Source organism: Babylonia areolata, chromosome 23 (genome assembly GCF_041734735.1).
Source record: "Babylonia areolata isolate BAREFJ2019XMU chromosome 23, ASM4173473v1, whole genome shotgun sequence".
In the NCBI taxonomy this organism is placed as follows: domain Eukaryota; kingdom Metazoa; phylum Mollusca; class Gastropoda; order Neogastropoda; family Buccinidae; genus Babylonia; species Babylonia areolata.
In genome coordinates this window covers 24,351,890-24,378,573 of record NC_134898.1, presented here as the reverse complement: position 1 = coordinate 24,378,573, position 26,684 = coordinate 24,351,890, and the positions used below count along the sequence as shown (strand labels likewise).

At 42.5% G+C, this 26,684-nt stretch overlaps 1 protein-coding gene across 1 annotated transcript in view; it reads right to left on the bottom strand.

Moving 5' to 3' along the window:
- Positions 1 to 26,684, bottom strand: part of LOC143297925 (uncharacterized) — a 114,832-nt gene that overhangs the window by 12,877 nt on the left and 75,271 nt on the right. Inside the window, exons 4-9 of the mRNA XM_076610510.1 lie at positions 23,286 to 23,362; positions 14,520 to 14,609; positions 13,167 to 13,275; positions 12,018 to 12,103; positions 4,746 to 4,945; positions 3,311 to 3,417 (exon numbers count right to left, since the gene is read on the bottom strand). Coding sequence (XP_076466625.1) covers positions 3,311 to 3,417; positions 4,746 to 4,945; positions 12,018 to 12,103; positions 13,167 to 13,275; positions 14,520 to 14,609; positions 23,286 to 23,362 — 669 coding nt within the window. The remainder of the gene's footprint in view (positions 1 to 3,310; positions 3,418 to 4,745; positions 4,946 to 12,017; positions 12,104 to 13,166; positions 13,276 to 14,519; positions 14,610 to 23,285; positions 23,363 to 26,684) is intronic.

The window sequence follows — 26,684 nt, the reverse complement described above, 5'->3', positions numbered from 1 at the left end:
GCGCTCAACAATACCCACTTCTTCTGGCAGAAAATACACTCGTGGTAGTCACTTAGGAATCATGTCGCGAATGTCAAGAATCTGTGTGTGTGTGTGTGTGTGTGTGTGTGTGTGTGTGTGTGTGTGTGTCGTTGTGTGTGTGTGTGTGTGTGTGTGTGTGTGTGTGTGTGTGTGTGTGTTGAGTGTTGTGTGTGTGCGTGCGCGCGTGTGTGTGTTTGGTGGGGGAGGGGGGATGAGTAGTGAAAGAGAATGAAAGAGAAAGACAGAAAGAAAGAGAGGGGGGAGGGGGATATGATAGAGCGACACAGAGAAAGACTTGTGCCTCAGCTCAGACTGTTATGATTTAACAATGGTAAGTTTGACAAGTCGACCATATCTTTCGCTGTGAGTTTCTTCTTCTTCTTCTTCTTCTTCTCTCTCTCTCTCTCCACTTGACAAATGTCATTTCCCCATACCGACTTCACAAAGATAAAAGATTCTTTAATACCGCAATGAAAAACAACATGATATTTTTTAACAAACACACACACACACACACACACACACACACACACACACAAACACAACACAACACAACACATACAAAACAACACAATCTCTCTCTGTCTTTGCCCCTCTCTCTCCTCGAGCTATACCGAAATAAACAGGCTTCTATTTCTGTATTCTCTCTGTTTTGGATGAATGAACTCCAATCTAAAATTTTCCATCAACAATAATTAATGCAAAGTCTTTTACAGAAGCTTTCAGCATAATCATAACTACATCTTTCGTTTGTTAATCAGAACAATCATACCACTGACTGAGTGTCCGATCACTATCACACACACACACACACACACACACACACACACACACACACATACATGTACATTTTGACACAAACGTTGCCTTTCCCTCTCTCCTCTGTTCATCTTGCATTTCATGTTTCTGTGTGGATAACAAGAAGAATAAGAAGAAAGAAAGAAAGGAGGAAAGAAAGGAAGAAAGAAAGAAAGTATAAAAATAAAGAAAATAATGAAAATAAAGAAATTCCGACAACCGCCCTTCAATGTGCTCATGGTAATCAATAACAAACACACATACAGACACACACGCGCAAAGAGAGAAAGAGAGAGACTGGGAGGGGGAGGGGGTTGGGGGGGGGGGCAGCAGGCGAAAGGAGGGTGAGGAAGGGGGTTGGGTTGCGTGTGTGTGTGTGTGGCAAGGAAACCGCGGGGGGAAGCAAAGACAACCGATCACCCCTGGAGGCAAAAATAGCTTTTTCTGTTCCTAGTTTGCTCAAGAAAAATAAACCTGCGCTTGGAAAGGCAGAAGAAACATGGGAGGGTGGGAGGCTTGGGGTAGGGGTAGGGGTGGGGAAGGGAGCAGTGGAGAAAACGGAGGAACATATCGGAGAGAAGGAGAGCAAGGGAGAGGGAGGAGAGGAGGTTGATAGATAGATCGAGGGAGAGAGAGGGAGAAGAGAGACAGGCAGACAGACAGACTGTGATAAACGGAGATCGAGATAGGGGGACGAGAATGGAGGGAAGCAAGGACAGAAGGACACCACACACACACACACACACACACACACACACACACACACACACAGAGAAATAGATAAGTAGGTAGACAGAGAACGAACGAACCAGATATTATCTTAAGAGGGCAAAGCCAGAATAAGCGCAATATGCTTTTTTACATCCTGCCTTCCGGGCAGAGAAATTTCAAGATAAGAAATAAAGAAAAAGAAATTTGAGAGAGGGAGAGAGAGAGAGAGAGAGGGGGGGGGAGAGAGAGAGAAGAGAGAGAGGAGACAGAGAGAGACAGAGAGAGAAAGAGAGACAGAAGGGGAGATGGAAACAGACACTGGGAGAGAGAAACAAGGAGGGGTGCAATGAGAGAGGAAAGGAAGGAAGAGGTGTGGTCGGGACACACAGACAGGCACGCACACACACGCGCGCGGGACAGCACCACAGACATACAGACAGAGTCGAGAATACACAAGGAAGAGGATCCAACGTAACAAACGTGACAGAAATGTATGTGGTCAAAAAACCAGCACAACACACACGATGACAGAATAAAGGAGAACGGTTAACGACACAGAGATGAATGGAGACGGAGGAAAATAAAATGAGAGGGGGTGGTTATGAGGGCAGGAGGAGGAGGAGGGGTGGGTACCGGGTGGAAGTGTTGGAGGGAAGGTAGGGATGTGGGAGGAGGAGGATGGGGGTGAGAGGTTTTTGGGGAGACACATGGAAATCCAGTCAGGAGCGGAGCCTCGAACAAACAGAAAGGGGTCGGTCGGAGGTGGTGGGCTGTGTGGCTTTGCGCGGATACCCCCCTCCGTCTGTTCCCCTCCCTGTGCCCTCCCATCCTCCCGCCCCCTCCCCCAACGCCACCACCCCCGCCATATCCTTACCCCCACCCCTTTCTCCGTCCCTCCCAACCCCCTCACACACACACACACTCTCTCTCTATCTCTCTCTCTCACACACACTCATCCTACGCGCTTCTCTCTCTCTCTCTCTCTCTCTCTCTCTCATACGCGCCTCTCTCTCTGTTTCTCTCTCTCTGTGATCATATCAGCTTGCTTCGGGCATCCATATTACACTTTGTCGCAATCCTCCTCTTCCGCGTTGTATGCGCTGTGCGATCGTCATTGTCGTTGTTTTCATTATCAGCACGGGTCATCACCCAAAATGAAGAATCCCCTTTACTACCCATTTGTCTTCTCATCGTCATCTTCATGTTCTCTTCCCTTGTTCATTTTGTTCTTCGTCATGTCTACTTCCTCAAGACTACTTCTTAGCTTCCAAGGCTCTTTGCTTCTTCTCCTCGTCCTCTTCTGCAAATTGTATTTTTCTCGCTTGCTTTCACTCTGCAATCACGTCATGTCGCTTGCATGCTTTTCGAGAGAGAGAGAGAGAGAGAGAGAGAGAGAGAGAGAGAGAGAGAGAGAGAGAGAGAGAGAGTGTGTGTGTGTGTGTGTGTGTTGGGGAATGAGTCACAAAGAAAGAAAGAGCGAGACAGACAGACAGACAGACGAGAAATAGAGAGAGACAGATTCACATTCAGACCAGCGAAGTGAAGCTTCACTCACTGTCACTCGCACACGCACACACACAACACACACATGCACACATTCACACACACACACACACACACACACACACACACACACACACACACCGGCACACACACATACAAACACACACACTACACACACATGCACACTCATCACACACACACACACACACACATGCACACACACACACATACTCTCTCTCTCTCCCTCTCTCTCTCTCTCAGAATGAACTATACTCACAGGTATGGTGTGCATATCGCATATGCAGGATATCACAGGCGTGGATATAGTGATACAGGGTCTTCTCTATCAAATCCTGTGGTTCGTACCCCGTCAGTGCCGCCACTCTGCACACAGATTGAAAATAATCACTTCTGATTAAATGGAGCCAACATTCTTTTACTCAGACGCATAACCTAAGCTCCTTCCCATCCGAGAAATCTGCAAGCATACCCTTCACACCAAAAACAAAAACAAAACAAACAACGAGAAGAAAAAAATACCTTCCCCCATCCGGAAAAAATGCAACTGAAGAAAGTAAAAGGAGGAAATCAACAACTGAGAAATAAGCACAACAAAATCAAGTGGTGGGAAGAGGGGTGGGAGATGGGAGGAAGCTCAAGCGAAGGAACACGGGAAAACTGTAATCTACCTTTTTCTGAAGATTTTTTTTTTTAATTTGTAAAAAAAAAAAAAAAAAAAAAAAAAATCAGTTATATGTTTCTGTGTCCTGGCCGACAAACAAAACGGTATGAAGTGATATAAAAAGGAAATGAAGTCAATGTGTTTCAAAACCTCTGTGTGTGTGTGTGTGTGTGCTCGAGCGCGTGCTCTGTGTGTGTGTGTGTGTGTGTGTGTGTGTGTGTGTGTGTGTGTGTGTGTGTGTGTGTGTGTGTGAGAGAGAGAGAGAGAGAGAGAGAGAGAGAGAGAGTGTGTGTGTGTGTGCTCGAGTGCGTGCTCTTACGTGCTCTTTGTCGCCTCAGCCAATCAAAATCCACTTCCCTATCACCATGTTCTCCATCTAAGTTCTTGCTTGCGAGTCGTGAATAGTCATAGTCATCCGTTATTTTCAGTCCATGTCTAGCCTTCCAGTCTTAATTAATTACACACTCTTTTAATTAATTAGTGACTCTCTCTCTCTCTCTCTTTCTCTCCTTCATCCGGCATACCACCCTTTCTCCCCTCTACACACGTTCCGCAGAATCATCAGTACAGTTCCAAGATATTGTCCTACTCTTTCTGTCTGTCTGTCTGTCTGTCTTCCTGCCTGCCTGCCTTTCTGCCTGCTTGTCTGTCTGTCTGCCTTTCTGCCTGCCTGCTTCACTCTACCATTGTATAATTTACCACTATTTTTGTTTGAATATGTATTTGGTGTTTGTCCACATTTATGATAATGTGATTTTCGTTTTTCAATACAACATGATATTCATATGGGGCACTGGCCTGAACATGAATAAAATCTCTCTCTCTGTGTCTCTCTGTGTGTCTCTCTGTATCCTTGTCACTCTGTCTGTCGGTCTGTCTGTCTTTCTCTCTCTGTGTCTCTCTCCCTCTATGTCTCTCTCTGTGTCTCTCCATGTTTCTCTGTCTGTCTGTGTCCCTTTGTGTCTCTCTCTCTCTCTCTCTCTCTCTCTCTCTCTCTCTCTCTCTGTATGTCTGTCTGTGTCTCTCTGACCTGGCGTCCAGGAAGATGAGCTTGAGGTCGAGGGAAGCTCTGAACATGAACATGTCGGAGAACATCTTGATCTCGGTGACGGCGGAGGGGGGTAAGGAGTGACCCACGGCCACCAGCCCCACGTTCTGGTAGCAGCCGTCGTAAGGGGCGATGTCCATGGTGTACTGCTTGATCTTCAGGTACCCAGAACAGTGGATCACCTGTGGATAGAAATGAATAATGAATAAAGAGATGAATAAATAAACAAATAAATGAGAAAGATAAGGGGAGAAAGACAGACAGAGAGAGAGAGACCAAGACAGAGACAGAGACAGACCGAGACAGAGAGAGATGAGAGAGAGAGAGAGAGACGCGGAGAGATAGAGAGATGAGAGAGAGAGAGAGACGCAGAGACAGAGAGAGACCGAGACAGAGAGACAGACAGAGAGAGAAAGCGAGAGAGAGAGATAGAATAGGAATGATATCATATAAGCCATCATCAAAGAACAATTCAAATTCCTAAGATTTTAAAATGATTTTGAAAAGGAAAAAGATTGAATTCTTTCAGTGCTGTCATAGTGCCAGTGTCATTAATGCATTCAATGACTTTCATGTGCAGATCGAGGCTGAGTACTTAAACCAGAACTAGAAATGGAACTTCGGATTCGTCCTGTCACATACAAAGATTCATTGAATTTTGCGGTTGGTTTGTTACATTTTTTCTCAATTTTAGGTTTCGTGCATTTATGTAAAGGTCGACGGGCGCAAATGCCGAATGGTCAAAGTGTTAGACTTTCAATCTGAGGTCCCGGGTTCGAATCTTGGTAACGGCGCCTGATGGGTAAAGGGCGGAGATTTTTCCGATGCCCCAGGTCAACATATGTAATGACGTGCTTGTGCCTGAACCCCCTTTGTGTGTACGTATACGCAAGCAGAAGATCAAATACACACGTTAAAGATCCCGTAATCCATGTCAGCGTTCGGTGGGTTATGGAAACAAGGACATATCCAGCATGCACACCCCCCAAAACGGAGTATGGCTGCCTAGATGGCGGGGTACAAACGGTCATACGCGTAAAAGCCCAATCTGTAAATCACAGTTTTGGTCTCTCAAATACATTTTCCTCCATAATAAATCGTCTAACAAGATTCCTCCCATTTATTCTCTGGGCGTATCAAACATGTTAGTTCAAGATTTTGTTTTATATTCTTTTTTTTTACCGGATTTCTTGGGATTTCCCGTTCTCAGCACACATGGATTTTCCCAGTCTCTCCATCTCCCCTCCTTTCACACACACCCTCTTCCAATTAACGGTCACTTAACGGTTTCGGATGAACAATCACCCCGTCATCAACTCGAAAGCGAACCGCTGTTTGAAACTGAGAAGTCTCGATCGAGGCGTGACTTTGTTCAGCACGTGCGCGACATCAAAGGGAGCTCACCGCGTCTTATCATGCTCGTTAAGCTCCCTTGGTGCGTTGGACACCGCGCCATGTGATACGGTGAAGGGTGTGTGAGATTTTCTTCTTCGTTTTTTTTTTTTTTTTTTTTCTTTCCCCCTCCCACCGAAGACTGTAGGCTGTCTTAATGTGCTGGCTACGGACTTCCTCGCGATGATAGTGGAAATCGTCGGTGAGCATTTCACATTCCATGATGCTAAACAGCCGGTCAGTCGTAATGCTGTCATATAGATCCTAATTTCCAATCGGCATTGAACATGATCTTGAATGCAACTGCTATTGTTCTCGACGAGGAAAAAGCAAAGCCTGACGGACTGCTTCTTGGCCCGTCAAGTTTAACATCGTTTGCTGCCACTAATTTTATTTGTCGAGGACAAGAAATGAATTATTCGTGATAATGTGGCATATGATATTATTTGATACATTATCTGTTGTGTGCTATTTTTATGTTTCTATGTTTTATTTTCCCCATAATTATATTATAAAAGTTTTTCACGAAAATGTAGCGATGATTCAAATTGCGGGTGTTTTCTTTTCCTCCAGTATACCGTTCATGCTCAAGAGAACAAGGTGGGTGAATGAATGAGAATACCAAGACAGAACAAGGTGGGTGAATGAATGGGAACACCAAGACAGAACAAGGTGGGTGAATGAATGGGAACACCAAGACAGAACAAGGTGGGTGAATGAATGGGAACACCAAGACAGAACAAGGTGGGTGAATGAATGGGAACACCAAGACAGAACAAGGTGGGTGAATGAATGGGAACACCAAGACAGAACAAGGTGTGTGAATGAATGGGAACACCAAGACAGAACAAGGTGTGTGAATGAATGGGAACACCAAGGCAATCATCCTATCATTTCATTTCACGGTGGTTTCTCTGGAAACGAGAGATGACGATGCATTGTGCCATCACCGGTGGACACGCATGTGGCTTCAAAGCCCCAAATCCTAAAAGCAAACATGCGGTAACAGGAGATGCATGGAACGCCAGCAGGCAGGGCAAGGGCAGGGACAGCTCTGTGTCGACTACATACAGTATTCTCCCCCTTTATATTCACATCCATTTCAGGTGGTATCGGCGAATGGATAACCATTGTTTGAGAACACAGGAACTGTCAATCCTATCTCACACAACACTGAACAGTGGGTGAAAAGAAGGTGTGTTCAATACCGCACATCGGGAGATCGAATTATGACACGCAGGTCTGATGGAACTCGGAACAGCGCTTTTCCACCACCACCCACCCCCTATCATCTGAAACCAAACTAAGGCCAGCTGTTGTCACGAAATTTCGCTGGGAGTTTTCTAACAAGATGTAGTCTGTTCCACAGGTGATTTCGATCAGTGTATGGCCACTGACTTGAATCCGGGTCAGATTCGCACGTTCCCTTCAGCAGCAGCGCCAAACACGGAATCGTTAATGTTTATACAGATGAAAACACAAAACGTGCGCTGGTTGAACTTCTGAAACTAAATATTTGGATATCGAACCATGAACACAAGGTGGTGGTGGTGTAATTTTATTTCCCATCACACCTTTCTATATTCATTTCCCGACGACGTATCATTTATCAAGCAAGACTTCAAAAAGTAGTCACTCTAGGTGAATTCATGCCATTTTAGTCACTCTAGGTGAATTCATGCCATTTTAGTCACTCTAAGTGAATTCAAGCCATTCTAGTACGTCAACGCGATTCGAATTTCACCAATATAAAAACCGGACATTTTAGACCTCCCCCCTTTTCTCTACTGTTCATTTCAATATAAATATCTTACTTGTACCGAACACATGACCTGAAGCATAAAGTACGAAGTTCGTCACTTCAAACGTAAGTAAACAACACACAAAAGCTGGTTCTAATATTCATATGGAAAAAAACAGGAGCAAAAACTCTTGTTGTTGTTGTTTTTAATAATAAAGAATGGTTGAAAGGATCGAGGGTGCGGGCTAGGGTGGACATGTATAACCACGTATATCTACTCGGCGACAACGCCGGCGATTAGAACACCCTCTGTGCCTTGCCTTGTTATCAACCCCACCTCATAAACCACACCGCACGCTTTAGCTCCCTTGGCGCACGTGCACCCAATTACACCTCCAGGCAAAGGCTCCGCCGAACACGCACCAACCTTCACGCACAATTAAGGGGCCCCCTTGTCTTTGGGCCTTAATGAGATGGGCCCTCTTGTTGTGCCGATTCGGTTGCATAATAACCTTGTATAACCTGAATCCGTTCTGATGTCGAACATTTGGCTGGAAGTTGCTGTGAGACGCTCGGTTTACAGCAATGCGGGGGAAAATGTTCTTTCTTCTTTTTTTTATTTTAAGAAACTAAAGGGGTGCGTTAGATGTGGCGAACTGAGTGTCAGCCTCTGCACAGGCCTACAAAGTGTCTCATTCAATGCATAGACGGTTATTTAGAACTAACGCAAACAGGTAATGGATACAAAAGCTTAAAGGACGACGAAGAACCAAGTTAAAATTTAAGTAATGATTAAATAAGGAAAAGCTGGGTATTTTAAATCTTATTTTGTAAAACGAACGTCGCGCTTGATGTTAATCTGCACTTACACACACACACACACACACACACACACACACACAGCACACACACACTTTTTCCCCAGGCACACACACACACACACACACACACACACACACACACACACACACAACATATATATAACGGAAAATGGACTCTGTCGAGGAGTTATCAAAAACACAAAAACGCTAAACTGGGATCTTCATGAAAATCATCGTCACAAAGTGTTACAAATGTGAGGGCATTATTTTGAGACAGCTAATTACAATCAAGGGAGTATTTACTGACATCTGTGAAAACCATCAACTGTGCAGCCACCTCAGCTTATGGTCCCAGGCTCAACCCACAGAGGTTCCGTGATAGTTCGGACTTTTTACCACTATTCTGTAAATATTCTTTTTGACAATAAAGAAAACATGGGCAAACAGCTTAAAGGTAAGGAAGAAAAAAGTGGGAAATAACATTACATTATCATTATATAACCTCACCGGGAAAGTGAAGTGTAAAATAACTTACATTAAAGAATGTGCATAAATCTTATACAGCCTTCATCATCATCATTATCAACATATCAAAAATAATAATAATAATGATGATGATGGTAATAAAAATAATAATGATAATATTAATTGTAATAATGAGAAGAAGAAGGACTGTATCTATTTTTGTGAAACTATAATAAACAGGCATTTCACGAATTACTTCTCGTTAAAATGTGAAGAAGCATATTATTGTTGCTAAACTGTTGGTTCTCTTTGCAGTCACAGCTATTCCATTTTCTTTCAAACCATGTTTAGGTGACAAGCCAACAAAAGGCGGGAAATGATAAAACCAGGTCATATCAAGTAAATACTGAAATTTGATGTTCGATCAGTATAAATACGCGTATACGTTGGCGATAAATCGCACTCGAAGCAACCGTCGTATGCATTCCGTCTCTCTCGCACATCTCATCATTTCAATAATATTTTAAAAAGATTATCTGATCTTCGTTCTCATAATTTTTCCGTCTGTTTCTTTGATGATTAAGGGGGTTTGTGCGATATGCACATAGGAGGGATCTTGCTTTAATGATCGGAAGACGTATTTGTAACGTGTGGTCACTGTCACATTGCTACATCCAATCAGCCTTTAGGTTTAGATTTTTCCAGGTGGGACAGTGGGTTTTTGTGGTGGCAGAAGAAGTGACCGTAGTTAAGTCCCTTATCTGATACAACTTGACCTGCTTCTAAACATCAGTCAAGTCAAAACAAACAAACAAACAAAAAGAAAAACAAACAACAAAAAAACAGAAAAAAGAAACCAAAATTATATTCCCAGTCACTTGGTTTCTTTAATGATAATTTAAATGTGTTCTTTTAATGAACATACTTAAATACAAAATGGTAAATAAATAAATGAATAAATGAAAATAAACGAAAAAAAAAAAGAAAGAAAAGTATGTTTATCGTTGCAAAAACATAAATTGAATTATAACATAACTAACGCAATGAGCTCCTTAAAAAACCCGAAAAAAAGCTTGTCCTTAATTTAACGAAAGGTAATAAAAACCGTTAATAAATAAATCAATAAATAACTACATCAACCGATCAGTCATTATTCAATCAATGATACATGTAAATTGGTGCTCCGAAAAGTAAAACATGTGACACAAATTGATCATGAATCCTTTATTCGTTTCTCGTCAACGAAGACTAAGATTTCTGCGTTCTTTCCTCGTTCCTTCAATTTGTTTGTTCATCTGTTTTGATGATTTTTGTGGATCTTTGCGTTTTTTGTGAGTTTTCTTTTATTCGTTGTTTTTTTGTTAATGTTGTTGACGATGTCGTTGTTGTAAATTTTTTTGTTTTGTTTCTTTGTTGACTTTGTTCGTGATTTTTCTTTGGGAGGGTGGAGTGGTGGGGCAGGAGGTGGTTATTTTTGTTTTAGTTTCTTCTTCTTTTTTGTTCTTTAAACCTGCGCTGTGTTCTTTCACAAACCTTGTAGCGCGGAAAGTAGAAATAGCATCTTATATCAGTTAAAAATGACGGGTCGTATAAAGGAACAAATGAGGTGGGAAAATAAGTAAACGTTTACTTATCTATTTTCATTACTTCTATTTATTCATAAAATTACTTTCATTTGTTTACTTCTTAATTGTTTTTGTTCGTTTGTTTCTAAACGGAAGCATGTGTTGGGTGCTTCTATTTCTCGCATTTGATATTCTAAACTGATGTGGTGTTGCATATATGGATCTGTTCACACTCTTTCGCACCTCCTTGAAACTGAAACTGACGACTGCATCTCAACAGAACGAACGGGTGGGGAAAATCATTTACCATTCCTTTACTCTATACTTTATTTTTAAAATTTTGATACCCACCAAAGATTAGAAAAGAAAAGAAAGAGAAAAAAAGGTAGAACAGAATAAAAGACAGGCATGTAGGTTTTGACACGCACTGAAAAGGCGGTCAAAACAAAAACAACAACAACAAACAAAACAAAAAAACAACAACAAAAAACAAAGAGAGAGAGAGAGAGAGAGAGAACCACCAAAAAACAAAACAACAAACAAACAACAACAAACAAACACAAAGACATATTGAAAGAAATGTTAAGTATTTAGCATTCTCCATCTCCGAAGCTGATTTTTGACAGCTACTATAAAAGTTTCAATTTGTCTTTATTCTCTTTAACAAAACAAAACCACCACCACCAACAACAACAACAAAAAGTTTTAGCGTTTTTCACTTCTTGGTTACTTTTTGACACTAACCAACAGGTTAGGAAAAGATTACATCGGAGAAACAAAAGGAAGTGGGTCACTTGGCTATCTTTATTTCACAGTAGAATACGTGACAGAGAAAAAGAAGAAGAAGGAGAGTAAGAGGAGGAAGAAAGACGAGGAAGAGGACAAGAAGAAGAAGAAGAAGGAGGAGAAGGCGACAAAAGAAAGAAAATAGTCAAACAGGGAAAGGAACGAGAGCATTAAATTTTACATTTTCTCTCACTGGAACGATCACACGAACAAGACTAAACACACACACACACACACACACACACACACACACAGATATACATATATGCATACACATGTGTGTGTGTGTGTGTGTGTGTGTGTGTGATATATGTTTGCATATATGTATATCTGTGTGTGTGTGTGTGTGTGTGTGTGTGTGTGTGTGTGTGTGTGTGTGATACCCCCCGCGTCCATACCCCCCCAAAAAAAAAAAAAAAAAAAAAAAAAAAAAAAAAAAAAAAAAAAACATACACATGAAGCTAACAAGTCACCATATACTGACCTTGTAGCCCCCCGCTGTCAGACCGGCGTTTCGTTTGGCCAGGACACACTTCATCCGCAGGAAGAACGACCTCTCGATTTCTATGTCTGAAATGTGACAGGAAATACTCTCAGTTGGTTCAAACAAGTCTTTATTAATTATAAGGAAAAAAAAAATCCTGCATGATACATGAACTCACAGACAGCAAAGCAACAGCGAGAAAACAATGGGTTTGCAACTTGCTTGTCTTTCATATCGTTGGCTTTTAAGCAAACGCAAACACAAACAAAAAATTAATCAGCAAAAAAAAGAAAAAAAGAAAAAAAAGAAAAAGAAAAAAGTATATATATATATATATATATATATATATATATATATATACGCACACACACACACACACACACACACACACACATATATATATATATATATATATATATATATATATAATACAAAATAATAATGAATGAAAATCAACCATCCAACCATTCAACCAACCAACCATCCAACCAGTCTATCTATCTAACTGTCTGTCTGTCTGCCTGTCTGTCTATATATATCTATCTATCTATCTGTCTGTCTGTCTGTCTGTCTATCTATCTATTTGTCTGTCTGTCTGTCGGTCTATCTGTCTATCTATCTATCTACCTATCTATAAACTACGATCACACACACAACCCCGGTCCCTTTCCATCCCTGTAACCCCTTCACAAATGAACGCACGAATGCACACAGGAAAGAAAATCGATGCTCAGCTGTTTTCTTCTCCCACCCGGAGACAATTTCTTTACTGAGGAAACAGTACATTAGAAAGAAGAGAGAAAGAGAGACAGACAGACAGACAGCGATGGTCAGATACACGAGACAGATAAGGACATGCAACGACTTCTAGTATTTTGCATGTTTAGTTTACGCTTGCTTAGATTCCAGAGTCAAGATACGTATACACAGACAGGGGAGTAAACCATCCTGATATGAGCAGAGTGGCAATGGGGAATGAAGTTGTCAATTTATTTATTTTTGGTCTCTCAAAAGAAATGAAAATGTGGTCGTGTAGTCATGCTTACAACACACACACACACACACACACACACACACACACACACACACACACACACACACACACACTGTTGTTTACACAAGTGAGTCAAAACTGGAGGGGACACATACCCTGCAGTATGTGGGCGTGATATGGGTGGTGGACATTGAGCAAAGCGGTCATCTCGTCGTGGTCAGCCGGGTGGATGTACTCGTAGATACTTCCTCCCGTCAGCTCCACCTGTTCAATAAGTACAATGTATTGCAAAGCGCGGTCAGCACCATCTGGGATGGGGTAGTGCACTATATAAGCCTGCATTTTATTATCATTATTGTTGTTGTTGTTGCTATTATTATTCTTATTATTATCATTATTATCGTCGTTATCATCATCATCATTAAACTGATATGAAAAAAAAAGAGTAAACCAATCCCATCACGCACCACCCGATACATCGCAAAGGAAGTGATGCAATGTAACAGACTGGAGGAATATAATTATGCAATACATTGTAAAGCGTAACTGTTCAGTGTTTCGGAACACAATGCACGTAATGCTGTGCAGAAGAGCGTGATAAATTCTGTCCAAAGGGCATTATATACACGGTACAATACGACGATAACACATTGCATCATTACTCTACAACGCATCACACCATTAAGAATCGAATACAATACAACGTAAAACAGTGTAACAGAGTACTATAGAACATAACATAATTAATATACAATAAAGCACACTGCAATAAAACCCAGTCTACCACAACAACGCACCAAAACACAGCAAACACTACAATATGATACAGCAGAACATGGCACAACAGAATACGATGCAATGCAATGCGATATAATACAGTACAGCACAGTACACTATAGTACAGGCACAACAAAAACGCAATACAGTGTATTGCACAGCAATGCCACAGTGCAGAATTGTTTCATTCGTACGCAACACCAGAAGACAAAACATTACACAACACCAACAAGTTCAAAACATACCGTGCAATGCAGAGAATGCAGCATGATACCTACAGTGCACACGAAACACCGCGGCACAACGCAACGCAATCCAACGCAACGCAGCACAACCCAGCAAACGTGACGCAACCCCACACAGCACAACACAACACAACCCCACACAGCACAACACAACACAACCACACACAGCACAACACAACACAACCACACATAGCACAACACAACACAACCCCACAGAGCAAAACGCAACACAACCAAAAACAGCACAACGTAACACGGTGCAATGCAAAAGTACACAACGTTCCCCAACACAACACAACGCAGTGAGTTACGACACCACAATACAGACACCACACCACACCACTACTGCACAGCACCACACAACACCACACCACACACCACACCAACAACACCACAACGCATTGAGTACGGCACCACAACACAGATACCACACCACACCACACCACATCACAGTACACACCCATCCCCACGCACACATGAACGTACCTGTGAGAGACCGAGATGGACGGAGGCTGTTTCGGAGATGTACATGATTTTGCCGTCAGGCGCCACCACAAAAATGAAACCATCCAGCGTCTGCAACAGATCAATCGGAGAACTTTCAATGGTGATAGAAAGAAAGGTGTATGGGGATTGGACGGTTTGAAACAAACAAACAAACAAAAAGACGAAAATTGTGGGAGGGGGTTTCCAGTCTCCCCGATCACACACACACACACACACACACATGGATTGATAAATGAGAAAACATGCTCATACTTCTATTTACAAACAAAAAAGCAAATTACTTAAAAATTCATCTTTCGCATCCAATTTTGGATTTCTCCCTATCCATGTCTTTGTGTTGTTTTTTCCTGATTTCACCATGGTAATGAAAAACAAAGATGGGGTAACCAGTGGTAATATTACTGTACGTCATACTCGCTTGCAATCCTGCTGGATTCAGTCAAAGACAGCATAGCTTGAAAAAAAAAAAAAGTTATGCGCACAGACACAGACCTCTCTCTCTCTCTCTCTCTCGACCCCACTCTCTCTGTCTCCGTCTCTCTCTCTCTCTAACCTCCCTTCCTCTCTCTCTCTTGTGACGACAGAACACCGAAATCTGGCCATTGATTCCAGAGAATCCCCCCCTCCCCCATCCCTCTCCCCCAGGCTTCGTGCGCGTGGACTGTGCCCTCCACGGCACCCAGCACGAGAAGGGACTGGACCCCGCTCCCTTCTAGTCCACATCCAACGCATTCAAAGACCGCGGCGCTGCTGCCCGTGTTTGTCTATGAAAATCACCCAACCTCTTGTCAACCAGAGCTCTCCTCGGGGATTTACATTTTCAACTTTTGTTTCCAGAGAACGGAAAAGGGGGGTTGGGGTCCGGGGTGAGGGGGTAGGGTTGGAGCAGGGATAGGGTGTGGGTGTGGGTATAGGGGGAGGGAGAGGTGGGAAAGGCTGCTGCAAGAGTCCGTCTCTCAATTCCCAGGACCCCCCCCCCCCCCAACCCCCCGCTCACCCACTCCAGCCCCCACCACACACACACACCTCCTCCCTTCAGACCCACCCCACCCCCACCCTCCACTTCCCCAGTCCTCACTGTGTTTCTTTTTCTATTCTTATTTTCTGACTGTCCTCCCCCCCCCCCACCCCTGCACTCCCTCTCCCCCTCCCCCCACCCCTCCCCTTTCGAACGGGGAATCAGAAATGTCTGCGCAATTTGGGCGCAGAGGTAAACTGTGGCCACAATAGTACATGAATGGAGCGGGAGAACTACCGACCCATATTTACTTCTGCGTGCGTGCCTAGTCTCAGACCAATCACAGTGAAAGAGGGGGGCGTGGGCAGGGATAGGCTGGGGGTGGAGAGCGTGTGGGACGGGGTAGGAAGGAGAGTGACATATAGAGAGAATAGGAGAGAGGGAGGGAGAGAGAGAGAGAGAGAGAGAGAGAGAGAGAGAGAGAGACCACAAATGTTTCTTTTCTTCAGAAGAGATCAATATCATCTAACCGGAAAATGATTTGAGACTTGCGTTACGTGAATCTACAAATGCTGTGTGTTAAATAACAACAAGATCAGATTGACAGAATGAGAGAGAGAAAAAAAAGAAGGCAGACAGAAAGATATATATATATATATATATATATATATATATATATATATATATATATATATATATATATATATATATAGAGAGAGAGAGAGAGAGAGAGAGACAGACAGACAGACAGACAGACAGACAGACAGAGAATGACAATAACCACAAATATTTCTTTTCTTCTGAAGAGATCAATACTACCTAACCATTCGAGACTAGCGTTACAAATCTGCAAATGCAGTGCGTTGAACAACAATAACAGATTGACAGAATGAGAGAGAGAAAAAAGAAAGAAAGACAAACAGAGAGAGACAGAGAAACGAAGATGATGATAGTGATGATTACAGACAGAGACAGAGAAACAAATTTAAACGGAGACAGAAGCAGAGAAAGATGAGAGAGCAATAAAAACTCTGTGATAGCAAAATGAAATAAAACCAAAAATACACGCAAAGGAAATATAAAGGAAAATCCCGGGAAAACGACCCGCCTATCACTCCCCTTCCCCCGCTGCCCCCTCCACCCTCTCCCGCCCCCCTGCCCCTCCCGAAAAAAAGGTGGGGGGGGGGGGGGGGGGAGGTGATGGGGGCGATGAAATAGAAATTAATTCGTTCATCAAATTCCGCGGCACATACCCAGCGACACGCCCACTCCTCCAAGACAAGGTTTAATGGTCACCGTGGCTCTCTGAAGCAAACCCCTCACAGAAGAAGAAGAAGAAGAAGAAGAAGAAGAAGAAGAAAAAACACAGAAAGGGGAATTTGCTCCACGGGACTAATTATTAACGACTTTCAAAACGGTTCAAGGGGCGACGCGCTGCCCCAACGCTTTCAACAGGAAGACCCTGTCAGGCGGAGAGCGACTGGTCGCGTCAGTCCCGCGTGTGTGAAGAACTCCTTGGACTTCTTCCTGTTCCCTTCCTTTATTGCCATGGTGACTGTTTACCCTCCACCCGTCTACCAACACGAAAAGTAAAATAGATAATAGAATAAAATGGAAACTTTCTACCCTCCCTCTTGTCTGGATCTGAGAGAAACAGACGTAGACAAATCTTGAAAAGCCTTTGCGATACTTTGGGGGTCTGTAGGAATCAAAGCTAACCCTACTATTTTGCGTCGGACACTCTCTATCCCCAGACCACCCACCCACACGAAAAAAGTTCGTTGTTGTCTGAATCCTCAATCCATGGAAATTCCGGGATAAGCCATAAAAGAAAACGCCCTACATTTTATTTTTCATCGTCAAGAAATAATCACGATAACGAAAATTATCCCCATCCTTTTCAAGGGGTACACACTGGATACTACAGTGACTGTAGTCCACCCAAACCTTACCGGTGAATAGGCACAAATCTTTTCAGAAAGATAAGCAAAAGGAAGGGAGAATGTTTTGGAAATACCGGTGACATTTTCGCTGTTTCATAGGGAAAGTTTCAGTTTCAGTTTCAGTAGCTCAAGGAGGTGTCACTGCGTTCGGACAAATCCATATACGCTACACCACATCTGCCAAGCAGATGCCTGACCAGCAGCGTAACCCAACGCGCTTAGTCAGACCTTGAGAAAAAAAAGCTGAATAAATGAATGAATAATAGATAAGCGTTCATAAATAAGCAAATAATAAATAAATAAATAAATAATTGCAATATTAAAAAAACCCATCTCGGAGTGAAGATGAGACATGAAGGATCAACACAGGATAGGAAAAAGAGAGGATAAAGAACGAATACTTTTGAACTTAACATACTCTCGCCCCATGTCTCAATAAAATTGATACAGGCGAATAGATTCAACACATTTATGGCGTTAATCTTAATACATGGAATAACGACAGGCAGCTGTTGGAGGGTGGAGGGCAAATTCTTGCGGATACCTTTTTGTTTCTCCTTTTAATATAATTATTCTTCTTATTCTTATTCTTGTTGTTGTTGTTGTTGTTGTTCTCTTCTTCTTCTTCTTCTTCACCTTCTTCTTTTTCTTAGTTGTAGCAGCAGCAGCAGCAGCAGTAGTAATAGTAGTAGCAGCAGCAGCAGCAGTGGCAGTAGTACTAGTTTGAGGCGCGTTACAAATCAGGTGGGGTCAGTTTTCCAACCCTACACCGTCATCTGGGCTTGAGAGTTGTCTAAAAGACGAGGGCGGCAACAACTGGCCGGTGAATCACCGGATTAAGAGAGGCCTGACCAACGATTGATCCCGGGGGCGTTGACGGAGTTCGCCAATTTTCCAAGTGCATCGATAACAAGCTGGCGGATTTCATGCAGTTGTTAATCTTTCAAAGCTCCACCCCCACCCCCTCTCGTGATCCTTCTCGCGGTCCCTACCCTTGCTATGATTGATTTCTAGTTGGATGAATAGAGATGCACTGTATTGTGTTGTATGTTATTAATGTCCTCGGTTCAATTCTGTCGTTTGTGTGATGTTTGACTTCTTCGTTAAGTATGCATAACCAATTGGTCTGTTTGAAAGAACACAGCTTCTGCTGCTTCTTTTAATTAACTCTACAAAATATATTGCGCGTTTACTTTGTTCATGCGTGCGGGAACTTCTGAAAGTAGGTGATAAAACGTGTACACTTAGAGTGATGCGTCAGTAGGTTAGATTCGTTGCGACATTAATAATAATAATAATTTATTATTATGATAATATCATTATCATTATTATTATTACTATGATAATATCATTATTATTATTATTATCATCAGTATTATTATTATTATTATTATTATTATTATTGATATATTATTATCATTCTTCTTCTTCTTATTATTATTATCATCATCCTTTTTCTTCTTGATATTTTTATAACCATCATCGTTATCGTGAATTATCGTCCATGACTCCGCTGTGCGGAATAAATAAATAAATAAATAAAATATTAAATTAATTGATTGATTGATTGATTAATTAATAAATTAATACAATCAAAGGGATAATGGATTAAATTAAGAATGGTAACCTGCAGGTGCATTCCCATCTCGACGTCTTCCCGCCTATTTATTTGCTTGCTGTCTCTTTATTTCATTTTCTTCTGTTTTACATGGTATGGGAAGAGGTTTCGGGGGGGGGGGGGGGGGGGGGAGAGATGGTACATATGAGCAATAATGATGTTCGGAAATGGTCGCTAACCGTTTGGGTCGCTATTTCTGATAGTGTGTCTATTTACCGTAACACGAATTGTTTCTATTATCTGTCATACATTGTGAACATTGCACTGAGATTGTCATGAGCGTGCCGTACACTTCCTACATTCATTCTGTTGACTGATGCCTATCAAGCATATCCGGTTCATCCTAGTAATCATCTTAGCTTGTTTATAGTCATAACATCGAAGAACACACACACACACACACACACACACACACACACACACACACACACACGCACGCACACGCGTGCGCACAAGCGTTCTTCCTCTTCCTTATCACACACACACATAAAAAAAAGAAGAAAAATACATAAAAAGAATAAAAACAACCACCGCTGCCTTTTCCTTTCCAATCCCCCACTTTTAGGCAGATTGATCACGAACTCTCGCGACTGTTAACCGGAAGCCTCGTTAGGTATGCGCGGGCAGGAGTCGTAATGTGACTTCCGGACAATTACGCGCCCTTGGCCGACAGCAAGGGGAGGCAAATCCCCGCCGTCAGTGGCCGCGGGGCTTGTCGAGGGCTTGCAGAATGTGTAGGTAGAGATAACGTTCTTCACCAGCCTCTCGTCGCCCGGCCAGGAGGACAAGCATCTCGAGCGAGTGAGTGTCAATGGGCAGGATTACCCACGAATTAGTGTCAGTCAGCAGTTCCCTCCCTTCCCCCTGTCCCCCATCCTCTACCCTCCACAACTACCCCCCTACCCGCTGCTTCTTCTCCCCTCCCCATCCTGCTTTTTTTTCTCTCTCTTTTCTTTTCTTTTTTTATTGTCTTGTCTCCCATTCGCCCTTCTCCGTTTCCCCCACTCTCCCCCGCCCCCAGCCCCGCTCCTTCACTGTCTCTCCACTGATACGTAGATGTGTGAGTGAGGCTGGCTTGTGATTCTGACTCTTTATCGATTTCATTCATTTGCTGCAAAAAGGGCATTTCGATTGGTATCGTCGAAATTTTATGCATTCATTCATATTGCTTATCATACCTTGACGTGAAGTAGAAAACAGAGTAACACCAGTTAAACATCAGGCTTATGTTGAAGGTTCTCTTGACATCAGACTTGATTGTAAATTTGACACACACATATTTATTTCTTTTCTTTTTTTTTTTATTTTTTTTTGCCATGACGTATCAATTTCTTGTGCTTTTAATTCTTTTTATTCTTTTTATGTATTTTTCTTCTTGTGCTTTTAATTCTTTTTGCATAAGTGTTTGCAGGACCTATGGAAAAGTATTCTTTAGAAGACCCACTCTCAGAAGACCCTCTTGCAGAAGATAATCAACAATGTGTTATGTATATAGTTGATTGACATTTTACACACGAGGCATACATTTAACAGGTTTTGTTTTTGTTTTTTGTTTTTTAAGACGTAACAGATACTCAGAAATAAAATACGGAATAGTTTTTAACGAGCTTATCAAGGCTTCAAATAACACAGAAAACGTAAAAGATATGACTTTAATGTTATTGTTGTCATTTACTGTAAAATAAACACACTAAAATTCAAATTTGTTGCCACGACTGTTTCAATGTTTTCCGGGCAATCGAAAATTGACGCCTTTTCGCAGTTTGAAGACACCTAAGAGTTAGGTTTCAATATGAATATTTCGTAAATACCAAACAGGACAACTGATTTTACCACACATAATTTTGCATACCATTTGTGATCCATCCTGAGAGCTTCGATGTTATGCTGCATTTCTGAATTGATATTTCCACTTTCCACTGATGGGTGTACTGGCTGCATTTTGCCAGTCTTAATAAAAGATCGGTATTTTCAATCGATAGTTATATTCGAGAGAAGCAGACAGACGCACAGAGAGACGGATTCAAAAAGAGATGGGGGGCGGGAGGGAGGGGGCCGAGGTAAGGGGAGAGTGAAAACGAGACAGAAAGAGGAGAAGAGAGAATTGAATGGAATTCATTCAGTTCAAGGCCAAAGCCCCATTTGAGAGAGAGAGAGAGAGAGAGAGAGAGAGGCAGACAGACGGACAGAGAGAGAGAGAGAGAGAGAGAGAGGCAGACAGACGGACAGACAGAAATAGAGAGAGAGACAGACAGACAGACAGACAGAGAGAGACAGAGGCACAGAGAGAGAGAGATGACAGACAGACAGAAACAGACAGACAGACAGGCAAAGAGAGAGAGAGAGATCCCTTTGAGTGGGTAAGATATGGCACAAATACATGCTTTTCTAACTAGACAATGCAAGTCCCTTCCACTTTTCTCTTTATTCCACAAACCAAGTAAGGTTTTCAACAATAAGACCATTGTGTGCAAAGACTCTAAACTTTGCAGCATTAAAAACTCCCTTCCGATAGCTCCTGTAATTAAACAACAGTAACAACAACAACAACAGCACACACACACACACACACACACACACACACACACAGAGTTTAAAAAGTAAAAACAGAGTATCCTGTTATGGAGATAATCCTTTTAATATGAGACATCTAACCTTTCAAACAACTATCATTCAATACTGCTGACAATACTTCAGGTACCTATTTGCTGACTTCATTATGTTTACGTCATAATACCAGCGCCATAATACCTATGCTAAAAATCAGTTTGGAGAAAAACACACACACACACACACACACACACAAGAAAAGCCCGAGAACGGTAAAAAGTGACTAACTGTTGGACGATTCTGTTCTGTGTCAAACATTGATAGGTGGGGTTTCTATTTCAAAACTATCTATGTATGTTCATTTGCACGTGAACTAGAAATAACAGCGTGTACTTGTTTGTTCGTTCTTTTTTCTTTCTTTCTTCAATTTTTTGTTGTTGTTTTTTTTGTTTTTGTTTGCATGTTTAGCAGATTTTGGTGGTGTGATCATCGTCCCCCAAGAAAATAAATAATCACCTAAAATTCACGTAGGCCTGAGTGTCCCTAAAACTCTAATCAAAGCCGTTCTTCATGACGCTGTGTTTTTGTTTCGGGAAAAAACAACAACAACAAAAATCTGTCATGTCCTTTAAACAAATGCGCATTATAGTTATCCGTCAGTTTATCTGCGTCTTTACGTACTCAAATCACCAGACTTTGGCATCCCGGATGAAAACAAGGAAGCCTCCCTGCCAGCACAACCACCTCGAGGCTGGCGTAGGTCATACCCCCAAGTGTCAGAGGTCAGCACGTGAAAGCCAGAAGCAGCAGTCTCTCGCACGAGACGTCATGCTCGTTTATCTGCCCTTCTCCATTCGGCAAAGGGACGTGACTCGGCATAGGGGACGCTCGTCTGTTGCAGAATTACCGCGCTTTGCAATTATCTATTCATGAGATTGGGCCGGGCTGTTTGCTAGGGACCCTCTCCTTCCACCTCCTCTCCTCCTCCTCCTCCTCCACCACTCCCACGGCCTGTCCTTTGCCTCTCTGCAGATCCCTCTTCCACTGTCCACCCCTCCCCCTCGACCCCCACACCACCTCTCCCCGCCTCTCCAGCCCCCTAGGAGTCCAGAGGCATGAGATCAATACGACGATGTCCTAGGATGGGTTCAATGTTGGGCAGGCTTGGCACAAGATTGGAGGCTGATCAACGGAGGACGGGACTTGTAGCCAAACTCCACGGTTTGTTCAAAGATCAAGCCTGCCTTCATCGGTCGACTACACGAGCTGCTGCAGGCCGCGTGCGGGAACTTATGACCAACGAGGATGCTTTAAGTCTGCACGCCCAAAAACACAACAAAACAACCGAGCAATTAAGCGCTCTGATCCGTACGTATTCTGATCAGGTTGCTGCGCAATGCACGTGATACACACGAGTGCATGCTCGTGTCCGTTCGATTAAATACACGCACGACAGCAGCGTCGAGGAGAACAGGGGTGGGATTGGGGAAGGGTGAAGACGCACGCACACGCAGGCACACAGACATCGGAACACGTACGAAAGAGAGAGAGAGGGAGGGAGACGAGGGAGAAACAGGGGGGGGGGGAGCATGTATCCGTGTGTGCGTGCGTGCGTGTGTTGTGTGTGTGTGTGTGTGTGTGTGTGTGTGTGTGTGTGTGTGTGTAAATGTGCGTACCTGCAATAGATGGGATCCGAGCTCCTTCTCCATAGGAGTTCGGGGCGGAGTTCTCTGTCCCCATGCGTCCCCCAGTCCTGCAACATCACAATAACCATACAATTAAACACCCACAGGTTTGACAACAACGGAATTAAACACCCACAGGTTTGACAACAACGCAATTAAACACCCACAGGTTAAATAACAACGCGATTAAACACCCACAAGTTTAGTATATAAAAAAATAAACAATAAAAATCACAGAGGTATAACAGCAATAAAATAAAACACCAATTGGTATAATACCAATACGATTAAACACCCAAATGAAAAAAATACAACCTAACACCCACAGGTATAATAGCTATGCAATTAAGCACCCACAGGTATAATAATACAATACAAACACCCGATAGATATAATAACAATATAATTAAGCATCTATTGGCATAAAAACAATGCAATTAAACACTCATAGATATAACAGAAAAACAATTAAACACCATAGCTATGATAATAAATCAATACAATTAAACACCATGGATATAACAGTATATTTAAACACGCTTACACATAATTATAATGCAACCAATGCAATAAAACACCCGTACACATAATCACGTCACAAATAAATACCCCAATCCATAATAAAGAGAATAAGTGCAGACACGCATAAGCATAATAACAACAGAACATAGAAAGAAACAAGCATATGCTTAATAACAAGAAGAAACTAAACACTAAAAAAAAACCGCGGTAACACCACAAATAAACACCCACACATAACAACACGACTCATACACACCAATTAAAACAACGCAAGTATTTACGCACACAATAAAGACAGTACAACTCAAAACCCATGCATACAATAGCACTTAAAAAAAACAAACCCAACCAGACACATGACAACAACAACAAAAACCCACAAAAAAACACACAGACAATGACGATGTGAATAAACAACATTCATGCTGGTAGTAAAGAAAATCAGTGAAGCAATGGTCCAGTGGTAACACGTGCGCCTCGGAGATTTGAGAATCCGAGTGTACGGGATCAAATCTCACACCCATCAGTATTTTCACCCCCTCTACTGGACCTTGAGTGGTGGTCTGGACGCTAATTGTTCGGATGAGACAATAGACCGAGGTCTCGTGCGTATCATGCATTTAGTGGCTTTTTACAAAGCTACGAATCGAAATCAAACATGCGACCCAAAAAGGCGAGACTAAAAGAGATAAGGCGAGACAGGATAGTGCTCATACTAAAACAGTTTTAATTTACTTATAACATTTATCTGCCTCCATACTTTGGAATTACAATTTACCATTCAAAAGTAACGACGCAGATGTGATCATCACGAGAGAACACCGTGCACTGCATAAACAAGATACGTCATCAATCATTTCTCAGGCCCTTCTCCCTTCTCTTCTCTCTGACTCTTACTGACCCTCACCGTCCCTCAACACACACACACACACACACGCCACCACCACCACCACCGCCGCCGCCGCCACCCCTTATCCTCTTCTCACATACTGTGTGTCAACATTTTCCCGTGCAATCTTTCGCAAGTTCCCAAGCAAACACTACACATCAGATCAGTGTGACAATCGTACAGCATTGTGTACAAAAAAACCCACCGTGCTGCAATGTTTTTGTATACGCCTTGAAGAGGTGTAAGGAGTGTGGAACACACACACACACACACACACACACACACACACACACACGAGGAATATGAAATAAGTGGTGTAGCGTATATGGATTTGTCCGAACGCAGTGACGCCTCCTTGAGCTACTGATACTGATACTGATGCAACAACCCTAAGCGGTGTAACAAGTGTCATACATTATTTGTTGTTGAGTGGAGGAGGGGGTGGGGGGAATCAAGTACACAATGTACCCTGAAATGAAGTGAATGTGTTTTGAAGTTAAGTTGCTGGATGATACTCTGGGGTGTGTGTGTATGTGTGTGTGTGTGGGTGTGTGTGGGGGGGGGGGGGGGGGGGGGGGGGGGATGATGGGGTGGCTCTTTTAAAAGAAAAGAATCTTAATTGGTTTTGTGTATATGTATGAGGACAATTCGTATACCAAGATGACTTTTGATTCTTTGCAACTTGCTTATTCCATTGAAACTGATTGCTGCGGCACAGGCCGCACTTCCAGTCAAGAAACTTGTATTAAATTCCAGTAACCAAAAACACTGGATTTAGAGCTGCTTTTTTTTCAGATGTGATCGTATCGCTTTTCTGCCAAGCATACTATCATGAACTTGTAGTCTAAAAAATCTAAACAAATATGCGTTCAGGGACATGGGTTCTACAAGTATTACCGATTGTCAGTCTCACATTTCCCGTTTCCAGTGAAGATGTAAAGAGTCACAGCAACACAATTACAAGCAGCTCTCGAATATTGCGCACACGTGGCTTGAAGCGCAACGCAACTCTATTCAGCGGGTATCAGTCCGCGAAGAAAAAATAAATAACATGTGGCTGTGTTTTGTTTAGGGGGAAAGTACACACATGCACATGACTCTTCTATTGTGGCATTTGTTTATTTGCTTTTTTAATTTTTTTTTCTTTTTAAAGAACAATACGAATAAAAATGTTGTTGTTGTTGTTGTTTTTTTTAAGTACAAGGAATCGGTTAAAAAAAAATCAAAAAAAAAGAAAGAAAAGAAAAAAGCACGCGAATAAGGAATGATGTCAGAAAAACAAACACGAGCAAGCACAGATGGGGTAGAGTGGGCGGTCGGGGGGGAGGCAAGGGGGGGGGGGGGGGGTAAGGAGAAAAACACGAAAGGGGAAAACCGCAAAGCGGAGGTGGAAGCAGAGAAAAACGTGTGGGTGGAAACGAAGATTGCTTCATTCGTACAAAAACTTGTGATATCAAACATACGTGCACGCGCGCGCGTGTTCGTGTGTGTGTGTGTGTGTGTGTGTGTGTGTGAATTCGATTCAAAACAAATGAGCAAATTGAAGTCGAGTGTTCAATTCGAAAGACAACATGCAGAAGCGGTTCTGAGAGTCTTACCGTAATGGTTTTAATGACAGAACCCTCATCATGTTGGCAAACTGACAGATCATTACTCTCTCTCTGTCTCCCTCCCTCCCTTTCTCTCTCTCTCTCTGTGCCTCCCCGCACAAGTGTGTATATGTGTAAGTCTGTGTACAGGAGGTTAGGGAGGGATCAAAGGAGTGACAGGGAGGCTGTGTGCCTGTCCCTTGTTCCATTTTCTGCTGGTCTCTCTATTACCTTTACCACAATAAGTCCAAAACGCACTCTTCGTGGTACTAAAAAAGTTTTTATTCAAACCACAACGTGCCATGACACTAACTTATCGTATGCGAACAGCCCATGAAAAAAAAGAAGAAAAAAAAAGCCACTCGACCATTAACACTACCACGAACACCC